At 43.6% G+C, this 12,363-nt stretch overlaps 1 protein-coding gene across 1 annotated transcript in view; it reads left to right on the top strand.

Annotated features, from left to right (window-relative positions):
- Positions 1–254: 254 nt before the first annotated feature.
- RNF103 (ring finger protein 103) overlaps positions 255–12,363 on the top strand; it is a 19,650-nt gene continuing 7,541 nt past the window's right edge. Inside the window, exons 1-2 of the mRNA XM_004707949.2 lie at positions 255–606; positions 3,412–3,551. Coding sequence (XP_004708006.1) covers positions 381–606; positions 3,412–3,551 — 366 coding nt within the window. The 5' untranslated portion in view covers positions 255–380. The remainder of the gene's footprint in view (positions 607–3,411; positions 3,552–12,363) is intronic.

Genomic DNA, 12,363 nt, shown 5'->3' with positions numbered 1-12,363 from the left:
TCCACCGCCGCCTTTCCGATCCCGGTCCTGGAAGGCGGCTCCGCCGCCTCGGTCCGCGACCCCGCACCCGGGCCGCCCGGGGCCCCCCAGCCCCCCTCGCCTTTCAGTGGCGCGTTGGTGTGGAGGATTTCGAGTTTCTCGCGTTCGTTGTCCTCGCCTCCTGAAGGCCCGGCGAGGGCTCTGCGTTCCGCTGACCCTCGCTGTGTTCCTCGCCCCCCCCCGCCGGCGATGGCCCCGCGGTGACGGTGGTCCTGCTGACACTGCCCTTGCCAGGCCGGTGCCCACGCACGCACCCGCACGCACGCACGCACCTAGCCCGACCCCTTCCCCTCCTCTTTTTCGCATTTCGTGTTCCGAGGACCGTGAAGACGCGGGGGAAGATGTGGCTGAAGCTTTTTTTCTTGCTCCTCTATTTCCTGGTCCTGTTCGTCCTGGCCAGGTTTTTTGAGGCCATTGTGTGGTACGAAACTGGCATCTTTGCCACCCAGCTAGTGGATCCCGTGGCGCTGAGCTTCAAGAAGCTGAAGACCATTCTGGAGTGCAGGGGGCTGGGCTACTCGGGGCTGCCGGAGAAGAAGGATGTCCGCGAGCTGGTGGAGAAGTCAGGCGAGTCTGGGGTCCCCTCCCGTCTTCTGCGCCCCCGGTCCAGGGCTTGGGGTGGGAGCGTCGTCTTCCTAAACCTGGTGATGGCCCAGAACGAGGCGGTCCCTGCAGGGGTGAAGCCGAGCCCTGCGAAAGCTGCCCGGGTTTTCTTTGTCCACGTTTTCTACGCGGAAATGTGTGCCTCCCAGATACCAGAATGGGGCCGAAGTTATTTGTAGGGGTGGCTGGTGTGTGTGTTTTTAAGATCCGTAAACAACAGTTTAAGTGCAGCTTCGTAGGTTTATCTACCACTAAGGTGATTCTTCTCAAGATCCGGAATGCCTTTTCTGGTGCAGACTCCTTGGAAAGCTTTGAGAGTCCTTTGAAATTCATATGGGATTCAAGAAAAGAGAAACTCCGAAAGGTTGTCTTTTAGATAGCAGTATTCCCTGCAGGGGAAAATATCGCTGGAATGCTTCATTTCAGAGGCCTTTGGCCTGAGTTAAATTTTATAAAATGAGCGTGACTATTAGATGTATTACAGAATTTGCTCTTCATACTTTTGGTGAAAATAAGGTGGACGTTTTGTATGAATGCCTGCCTGCCGCATTTATTTGTTTGTTTTGTTTTGGAAGAGTTTATATCTCTGGCAAGATTTTTTAAATATTTGGGCTCTTGACTGTAATTCCCCCCACCTCCTTCCCTTGTTGGCCTTCTGTGTCACAGGCACTGTTCCATCAACTTAGTAATGGAATCGAAAGAGCCCTAAGAGAATGTTTACCATCTTAAAGAACGTATTTGCAAACTTGGTTTGGGGTAGGAGTGAATGAGAAATAGGGTTCATTTTTTTCACCCCTGGACAAAGTCTATCTTTGTTTAGATTTACTTCCTGGAAGGGGGATGGACTGTAATTTGAGAAAGGCATTCTGGGTTGCTGTAGGAAGCAGTTGAAACTGATGGTTATCTTTTTTGTTCTTTCATGTGTATCTGTCAGCTGTCTTTTACAAGGCACATTTCCCTGTTAGTACCCCCCCACACACACACACCTTTTAGTACCCTATGAACCATGTAGTGTGTTGGACAAAAATACTTACTGTGGTGGAGTTTCACACTTGCATATTTGTAGGCTAAGGGTTATAAAACTCATGTCTTGTTACTAGTGTGGAGGAAGGAACCCTCGCCAAAAAAGAGAGAGGGCTTTTTTTTCTGTAGAGGAAACACAGAATTGCGTATTATTCCCACTCCTGGTTTACTGACTAGCTTATGGTGACTTGAACTTCTACCATGGAGCCGGAGGGAAGGTGGAGTTATTAAAGTAAAAGATGTATAATGAGCTCTCTGGGTTTAGAAATAAAAAGTTATCTCCAACTAGAAAAGCCAAATGATTTTTTTCATAGTGATATACTTTGATCACACATTTTTTTTTTTTACTTTTGACTTATTTTTTGTTGGCTTCCTTTGGGCATAAAGATACTTATTCATTGAAGTGTTCAAGAAGTCCATATATAGAAAAAAGAAGAAAAAAGTCCACATATAACTCCAGGAGGATCACTTTTGATCCAAATAATAGATTGGCATATAAAATAAACAATATCACCTGTGAGCACTTTATTGAGCCCAAATGGTTAACATCTGCTCTAAAGCCAAAGGTAAGGAGGGAGCAAGGAAGCTAGATGAATGAAACAGAGCAAACAGAATGCAGACAAAAAGGTAAGTGGGCAGGGAAACTAGAGTACTGGAAATGGAACAAACAGAACACAAAGGGAAATTATGGAAAAAGTAACTAATGTCACTGTCCAATGGTAGCCTAGTTTGCTGTATAAACTTTCACCAAAAACAAAATGAAAACAATTTTTTTAAAGAAAGCCACATATAATATAAAACATATATGCACAGTTGACAAAAATACAATTCAGATCCTATATTTTATAGCAGAGGAGTCTTGATATAGCAGTGTAACCATAAAACCTAAGTGTTCATTGTGAATGATTTTACTATTACCATGGTATAGTATTTGGGGGTTTCACTACATAATGTTAAAAGCAAAAGAAAATTTCAGACTAGGATTTTTCTTTTTTTAATATAAGCTCTGAATTTCTAATATAAATTTGTATCTAGAGTATGGAGTTTGTTCTAATAAGCAAAAGTCTAACTTTATTTACAAGTCATGTAAACCCATTACTATTTTGAGCCAGGCTGATTCTGGCAAATTCTGTAAACCCAGTTCTAAATCTGTTAAGTCAGAGCTATAAAAACCATTCTGTTTAAAAAGTATTTGAAGCTGGACATGTCATATGCAAAACTCAATATTGTGATTCTTTATTCTGGTACAAATTCAGTAATTTCTTAATGAGTTATATGACAGCCCTCTGGAATATAAGGTCCAAGAGGAGATGGATCTTTGTTTTGTTCAGTTTTTGCCTGACACCTAGCTGAGTAACTAACCAGTTGCCATGTAATCACTTCTGATCATGGCTTCCTCACATGTGTGAGAATAAAACCCTGCTCCATTGGGTTTTTAGTGGCTGAATTTTGAGATCTCCAAGACTTTATTCCAAGGTACCTCTGAGTGGACTCAACAGAGCTAACCCATCAGTTAGCAGCTGTACACATAATAATTTATACCACCCAGGGCCTCCTTCTGACATTTAGAAGGTCATTCTTAGATGTTTATTAAATGTCTGAATCTTAATGGGTATATTCAGGTTTTTACTCTTCCTTTATAGAATATGAGAGTACAGTGACATAATTCTGAACTATATATTGTGCGATCTTTTTTGGCCTATTTTGGTTTCTCCGATCTTACTAGTGAAATTTCTCTTCGTTCAGGTGACTTGATGGAGGGTGAGCTCTATTCTGCTCTAAAGGAAGAGGAGGCATCTGAATCCGTTTCTAGTACCAATTTCAGTGGTGAAATGCACTTCTACGAGCTTGTGGAAGACACGAAAGATGGCATCTGGCTGGTTCAGGTATCGGAATCAGTGGCAGTTCTTGAGAGGAATCATTCTCACCCACAGAGCATTCCCCAGGCGTCGTACTCACCCCACGTGTCTGAGGCGTAGCCTTGCAGGGAAGTACCATTGTCCTCTGCACGAGGTTTGGTGACTAAAGGGAAAATTGAACAGTGGGAAAGAGGAACTCTTGAGGAAAGGAGTTGCCATTTTTTCTGTTTTCTTTTCCCCCCTTTTTGGTTCAGAATCCTCAAACACAAATCTATTTTAGTTTTTGGATCCCCCTTAAAGTGAAACACACACACTCCGCATATTCAGTTATTTTCCTGCTACACTCACTGTGGTTACCCCTAGCTTCCGTATTGAATTTACTAGTCCGAATAATCTTCATATCTACTGGAAGAACCTAAAAGTAAAGGAATCCTTCCCTTAGGAAAATCGCCAACTTTGGGACAGCAGAGGAAGAGCTGTTGGGGGGGAAGTTCTGTTGTTAAGTAACATCAGGCCAATCCTGACACACAGGGACCCCATGTGCAGAGTAAGGCTTCCCTCCAAGGGAGCCCTGGTGGCATACGTTTGGTTATACATCGGGCTGTGATTTGAAAGGTCAGCAGTTCAAAACCACCAGGTGTTCCGCGGGAGAAAGCTGGAATTTCTATTCTGAAGAGTTACAGTCTCAGAAACTCTCAGGGCACTTCTGCTCTGTCCTGTGGAGTTGCTATGAGTTGGCCCCGACTTGATGGCAGTGAGTCTAATCTTCACAGGTGCAGATGGCCAGGTCTCTCCCTCACAGCCATGGGGTGGGTTTGAGCCAAAGGCTGGGCTGTTGGGCCACCATGTATCTATTCCTTTGCTTATGATGTTGATGACAGTTCTTGTTTGGTGCAGTTACCATTTCACATTGGGGCTGGCAAAAGTTTGGTTCTGGGTCTGAAAGTTAAAATAGCTGCTGCTTCAGATTTCTTAGAACAAAGACTGCTAACTACATTAGAGCAAGCTGGACCCTTAGACCTTAGTTACAGATCTGACCCTATCACTGACTGTCGTATGATAGTGCACAGATTTCACTGGGGTTGTTGCACGTGGCCTCCGATAAGTTCACAAGCACCTAACGAGGAAGAAATGATAGAATCGTGGTCCACAGCGCTAAAGAGTTGAGATTTGAGAATTCTTCAGGTGACTGCTTTGGGTATTTATAGCCTTTCTTGACTTGAAACCTTCATATTGTGTTTGATCTTTTACCCTCCAAATCTAATTAAAACCTTTCAAAACCTGTTGAATCTGCAATGATAAGATTGTCATCCATATATTATCCATTCAAATTCTTGTAGTTTATTTCATAGTTAAAGGTAAACTAACTTTTCCAAAGCTATGATTTATCAGTAAATTGTTCTTATTTATTTCCCCTGATAGTTATTTCTAATAGTCTGGATGAGGAAGGACTTGATGATTTAAATAGTTTAAATCTATGACAGAGATTGAGCTGGGTGGCATAGGCCCACTGCTCTGTCTTCTGTGTTTAAATGTGTGTTACCCACATTGATTGGTGGCTCCACAGAGATGAGTAACAAAGATGCTGAGCACCCTTCAAACATGGAAGAGTCGTTCAAAAGTCTGGCATATGAGATGATGCCTACACACTTAAAAACTTCACTAGTTAGCAATATGTTCTTGGCTTGTAAATGTTAGGTAAGCTAACAATGCTGTTAGGTAAACTTTCAGCTATTAGACCACAAGGTTACCAGTTCAAAGCAGTTCAGCTGCGCCATGGGAAAAAGCGGAAATTGTCTATTTCCATAAATATTTGCAGCCTCAGAAGCCCTACATAGATCTGGTATGCTATGAGCTGGTGTCAGGAGAGCCCAGTTACTAGAGAAGGACATCGTGCTTGGTCTTGGTGAAGTAGTGGGGCAGCAAAAATGAGGAAGGCACTCACACAGTGGCCGCAACAATGGGCTCAAACATGACGGCTGGGAGGATGGCCAAGGACGGACTGTGTTTATTTCTGTTGCAGTGGAGTCGCCCTGAGTTGAAACCAACATGACATACCTAACAGCAGCCTGAGTTTGAGTCGACTTGATGGCAGTGGGTTTTGTTTGGGTTTGGTCTTTTGTAAAAATGCTGTTGTGACAGCAGACCCCTGACTTCAGAGGCTAAGAGGAGAATCACCATCGACATCAGCTCAAAGCCGATTCCTATAAGGCAAAATCAGACAGATCCCACTCTAGAACCCTTTTTGCCAGTTCTGACACCAGCTATCCCTTCAATGCGCTCTACTTCTCTGCCGGATTTGAGCATTGTGTCATGGCCAAATGGCACTCACAGACCATACTCACAGTTACTCGGTGCCCTTGAGTCCATGCCAGCTCTTAGCCACCCTAGAGGGCAGTGTAGAACTGCTCCCGTGAGCTTCCAAGACTGTGACTGTTGATGGGAGTAGAAACCTCGTCTTTCTCCCCTGGAGCAGCTGGTGGTTTCAAACTCCCGACCTTTTGGGTATGCTGCCAAACACATTCCCAACACGTAACTACTATGTAGCAGGATCAGGATCAGAAAGTACACTGGCAAAAGCCTGGAAGGTACCCCTGAAGACAACGCCCTTCTCTTCTGTGCAAGGCACCCCTCTCAGCTCCTCTCTCCGGTAGAGCAGGAGTCCTCAAACTACGGCCTGCCCACAGCCCACATGCGGCCCACCAAGAACATTTATCCAACCTGCCGGGTGTTTTTGCCCCGTTTTGTTTTTTTACTTCAAAGTAAGATATGTGCAGTGTGCATAGGAATTTATTCATAGTTTTTTTTTTTTTTTTTTAACTATAATCCGGCCCTCCAGCAGGTCTGAGGGACAGTGCACTGGCCCCCTGCTTGAAAAGTTTGAGGACCCCTGGTGTAGAGCTCTTCTCAGAGCCCTGAGGACTGGCCTCCTCTCTTGGACCTCAGCCCCTGGCCCCTTGCCCAAACCTCCTTTCTCCAAACTGCAGCTTGGCCCTCTGCTCATTTGGGCAAATGTTACGAAGCTCTTTAGCAACACTGATCAGTGCTCAGAGGGCATCCCACTCTGCCAGCCAAGCGTCCTGTCCACAGGCCCTCGGCTGTTGCTCCCCCCACAGCACTGCGGTGTGTCCATCTCTTGGCTGTCATTGCGCATGCCGGGGCACTGGACTCTGCTCTGCTTGCCACCACTGCTCACTGTCGCACTCTGTCTCCAGTGTTAGAGCTCTCACCTCCTGGGTCCAAGTGATTTATTTTACTCTCTTCTCGATGATAGTAGTGAGTCCCCCTTCCCACCTCTGGGGCTGGCTGCCTTTAAGCGTAACAGGGTAACAAAACTGACCAATTCCCTCATCAGTGCTCCATATACCTTATTTGCATGGTTCCACCCTCTGTCAGGTTTCAAGAACCTCATTTGAATTATCAGAAGATTGTCTAGTCCCGTTAGCAGGCCATAGCACATTGTCTGCATAGTTCTACCCTGTCATTTTGTAGTAGAAGTCACAAAGCTATAGCTCACTCACTGCCTTTGAGTCAATTCCAGCTCATCGAGACTATAGGACAGAGTAGAATTGCCCCTGTAGATTTCTGAGCCAGCCTGTAAATCTTTATGGGAGCAGAAACTTTCATCTCCCGCAGAGGGGCTGTTGGCTTTGAACTGCTAACTTTGAGGTTAGCAGCCCAACAAGTAATCTGCTACACCACCGGGGCTCCTCCAGAGATGCGTAAACAAAAGGAAAGGTGCAGTATTAAACTGTAGCGGCAGAAAATTAACTTTTGTAATAATTAATATTTTGTAATAATTTTGTAGCCAGCTCCTATTGCTGTTGGAGTGAGCGCAAGTGTTGGTTTAAAATACCATGTGGTGCTAATCATCTTATTGTGAGCAGCTCATAGCCAGCGAGTGACCTATCACAGTAAATAGTGATCACTCTCAGTTCTCTCGCAGTTTTTTCGTATTTAGTTAGCACGATACCATAAATCTTGAGTCATGCCATAGGTCCCATTTGAAGTGCCACTAGCGATGCTGCAGGTGTTCCTAAGAAGCAGAGAAACATGGTGACTTTGCGAGGAGGACTTGACTTGCTTGCTGTGTGCTGTAGGTCGAGGTCTGCAGCTGCCCTCGTACTTCAAGATAAAGGAATCCATGTAAGGACCCTTGTAAAGAAGGAAAGGATGTTGTGAAACTGTTGCTACAGCTGTGCCAGCAAGCACAAAAACCTTGATATATATATATATAGTGTGCATGTGAAATACTGTTTTATCTCATTGAAACGCAGCTTTTGTGTGGTTGCCGTATGATGCACACAACATACAAAATATGCATTATTGGTATGGCTTTTGATCAACACGAGGCTATTAGTAGTTAAGTTTGGGGGGGGTCAGAAGCAGAAAGGAGTGGTAGGCAGCACCCCCAACGTGTGCATTCTCTGAGGGTTAACTATATTTTAAAAGAAGCTAATTTCTGTTTACTTTCAGTTTTTTTTTAACTTGGGTTTTTTTTTTCACTTTCAATTTTTTAAAAATCTTTGAGACATGTTTTTATAGGTAAGAATGTATAGATCGTGGCCAGTGCGGTCCCCTTAAGATTTTCTATTATTTTAGGTATCCTGTGTAGGAAATATTTAAGTACATCAACGTTTGTGCTATTCCCCTCAAATTCCTAATATTTCCTTGGTCAGATGAGTTATACTTTCTTTTTGTGTTTATTGAGGGAAAGAGTAGTGACATGAACTGATAAGCACATTAGACTTCATCTATCACGTCCCTGAAAGGACAGCTGGACTTGTATCTTTCGGGGAAATGTGACTTTAATGGATGGGCAGACGGACACATAGGAAAGGCATGAGACTGGCACAGGCCTGGCCAGTGTTTCCTCCTGATGAACCTCGGTCACTGGGAGTCAGATGGGCTCACAACAACCAGTCAGCTGGTTGCTTCATTGTTTTAGGGACAACCAATTGGTAATTAAATAGGTTTCTACAATTTACTTAATTTATCCTATATCCCCTGTGAGTTCTATTTCCTCTTCAACTCAAAGTGAGCTTATTTTCTGAATTATACATGTTAATGGCCTTCCTGACTTTCCTCCTTAATCGTGTGAAGATGAATTGGTGCTTATGACTCAGGGTGCTCTCAAGGTGTCACGTCAAGCTTCCCTAGCTCTGTTCTGTCCTCTCTAAAATGAGGTGGTCAGAACTGTTTGAGCTTTCAAGGTACTGATGTATGCATGACATTTGTACCTATAATTCACTTTAAATTCTTGGGAGATCTAAGTCTCCCCCCCCCACACACACAATTCTTTCGAACATTCTAAATCATCCTGCTTTATTCCTACCCTGAGCTCGTGCCTTTCTCTAAAGAAGTTCTCATTTTTTAATGTGTTCCATGGCTCTGTTGCCACTGCCCTGTTCTTGACATCATAGATAGAAGACGTTTACTTTTCTTTCAAAACACTTGACCTCAGAGACAGATGACATAGTGGACAGGCGTGGGAAAGGGAACGTTAGTGTGATCTCATCTTTCCCTTCCTGTTTCTCTCTTAATTTGTGTCACAGTCCAAAGAAGGATTGTGACTTTTGTCCTCTTCTGAGTGTACATGTAAGTAATTTAAAGAACGACAAGGTATTTCAAGTCACTGAAACTGAGGTAGCAGGAAAAACATCTTGACTTAAGTAAAGCTTGGGGTCGATATTTATGAAGTATTATGTTGATATATTTACTGTTTGGCTGAAAAGAAGTAATGGCCTCTTTTATATTTGTATATCTTTGCTCTTAGATTAATAGCTTTTTAAAGGGGAAGGCTCCTTTATTCCTTTCTTGATGCCAGGCTAGAGGGAAAATGCATGGTGAAACGCTTTATCCTTTATTTTGTATTGGTTCTTCTGTGTTTGTTCATGCAATAAGGTGGTGAGAATACCAAAAGCAATAATTAAATGCCATTGAGTTTTGTTTTTGTCAGTCACTCAACCTTTCTGAGAATTTTTATCCCGTTTGCATACATGTATTGAGGCTGGTCTGTGGTTTGACAGTAGAGACACCCTGTCATCATGAAATACTGAGGAATGCCCTGTCGTTCCAAGTCATTCTCCGACGGAGAGTAACAATATGAAAAGAGAAGGTTGGGGCTGCCTTTAAAAAATAGGCAAAGGTGTCTTTTAAAAGACACTGCCTCGAGGGGGTGGTATAAGAAGTTACAAAAGACCCTGCTCCTGAGTAAACCTTTCTGTCTGGCTATGCGCAGGAATCCTCTTGGGCAGTCTCGTCCCAAAGTACAGTTGATGCTGCTTTGGTCCAGAAACCATTGCAGCCAAGCTGCTGCCGAAGGGCTTTATCATCATAGTAGAAATTCAAAACCTGGAGCCTTTACAGAACCTGTGTCATCAGAAATAGAAGACTGGCTTACTAAGCTATAAAAAGCTGGAACTAGTTTAGTCCAATTAAAATATTTCATGAACGCCCCCAGGAGGTAAGCAGTGCACTGGCTGCAGGGGATCTGGTGGTGAGCTTCAGTTAGACGGAGAAGGGCTCAGGTTAGAGGGGCAAATAACCTGGGCAGTGGGCTGCAAAGGGTGCTTGCTTCAAGCCTCCAAGTCTGTTCTGGACTGGGAACTCAGGCTTTCCTTTCTTCCAGTTTTTTTCTAACCCTACAACAGAAGTGGGTGAAGGGTGACAGGACGCTGTCAGATATGAAAATAATGATCTGTAACTTATCAAGGGTTCATGGGGGAGGGAGGGGAAAAATGAGCTGATACCAAGGGCTCAAGTAGAAAGAAAATGCTTTGAAAATGATGATGCAACAAATGCACAAATGTGCTTGACACAATGGATGGGTGGATGGATTGTGATAAGAGATGTAAGAACCCCAATAAAAGTATTGAATTAAAAGAAAAATACTCCCCCTGTAGAACACAGCCCCCTTTTATGGCCAAGGACTGTGCCTCCCCATTTAATAAACCTAGCAGGGTGAATGCCATCTGAGTCATCATGCATTCTTGTAGGGTGTGAGCGACTTGTGGACACTTAGCTGACGTGACACACGGTGATAAACTTGGGGCATTTTATTGTGCCGTGTGTCTTAGCTGGATGAGTTATTTTGTGAAATATATTTTTGTTAAGGTTATTTAATCAACTTTCACCACATTTCATTTAGGCTAAAATCTCAGTTGACTATCGTAGCTATAGAGGGCATTAGAGAACCCCTAGCTCCGTGCATATGGCTCTGGAGTCTTGGATGACAGGGCTGGTCCCCCTGTGCTCGCCCGCCCCGACCCCCACCCCACCCCTTTACTTCCCAGGAGTTTACTATTGACACTCATTTCCCACTGGGGAGTTCACTTCCTGGAGGCTTTGTGAACCAGAAAATGACCCTTCCTCCCAGAAAGGGTAGAGGCCCCCAGAGTATTGTGTTGTGATTTAGAACACTATTAATAATAATTTAGCATTCATGAAAATAAACGGCCCATACACAAGGGCTTAAAACAAATGGCTTAAAATGGCTGCTTTCAGGAAGACATTAAATATTTTGAGATTCAAAATTCCTATTTAGTTATTTTTATCTGTGATATTTTTCTTATTGTTGTTTACTGGTATCTTTATTGAAATTCTGCCCTCATTCAATCCAGAAAGGCAAGGGAGTCGGGAAATTTTGTAAACAATTAGAAGGCTGGCATTTATAAGTGAGAGGAATCATTCCATATTTGGAGGTTAATTTGTAATTTTTTTCTTTTTCCTTTTCTTTTCCTTCTTCCATCCCTCTCTCCCTTTCCCTCCTAATCCCAATCTCCTAACCATGTTTGAAAACCATTTGCAAAAATGGAGACGTGCAGGAATGTAGAATTCATTATGGTCACTCTTTGTATGTTAGAACATTTCATGATTGTCATGGGAAAAAACATGGATGTAATAGCACCGATATAGTCAAAGCACAGTTTAATCCAAAACGTGTGTGATGCTTGGCTCCATTCTTAAACTATGAAAAAAAAAAGTGACGTTCGAACTCCTTGAACCCACCCAGAATAACTGTTAGGAAACTGTACGTGGGTAATTCTTTTAAGTGTTATTTTCAGAACAAGTAGAATGGCTCCAAGAGCATTTCCTGCATGAATAACCCAATTCTACGGAATAGGCCACATGGTGGAGAATGGGCTAGTTTTTCAAATTTGGTATTAACACTCCCCTCTATGTAAGGGGCCCTGGTGGTATAGTGGCCATGAGTTGGACTGCTAACTGCAGTTCCTTGAGAGAAAGTTGAGGCTTTCTACTTACAAAAAGAGTTACAGTCTCACAACACTGGAGGCACAGTGCGGGAATCGAGCCCGATCTGACCCCACCATACCGAGGCAAAACACTTAAGAGCTTACAACAGAACAGCAAGGGGAACAGAAATAGACTGTGGGGCCAGGGCGTGGCATCCCATCAGACTCCACCAGAAAACACTCCTAAAGGTCAACAAACAGACTTTGGACTACTTACAGGCTTTTCTCTTTTTTTGCCATTGGTTTTTGTTGTTGTTGTTTTGTTTTGTTGCTTTGTTTTGCTCTGTTGTTTTTTGTGCATAGTATTATCTCTTCAGGTCTATCTAGATAAGATAGGCAGGTTAAACAATCTGGAGGAGAAAGCAACAGGACCAAGGGTTGGGGGGGTGGGGACATGGGCGAGGGGGAGGTGGGGGGAAAGGAAGTGGTGTTAACAAATCCAGGGACAAGGGAACAACAAGTGATCCAAATTGGTGATGAGGAGGGTGTAGGAGGCCTGGTAGGGCTTGAGCAAGAGCAATATAACTGAGAGGAATTACTGAAACCCAAATGAAGGCTGAGCATGATAGTGGGACAAGAGGAAA

This window comes from Echinops telfairi, unplaced genomic scaffold (assembly GCF_000313985.2).
Source record: "Echinops telfairi isolate 266 unplaced genomic scaffold, ASM31398v2 ScPeMD7_7467;HRSCAF=8505_1, whole genome shotgun sequence".
Taxonomy (NCBI): Eukaryota; Metazoa; Chordata; class Mammalia; order Afrosoricida; family Tenrecidae; genus Echinops; species Echinops telfairi.
Note: the sequence above shows the minus strand (reverse complement) of the source record. Positions and strands in the feature narration are given on the sequence as shown.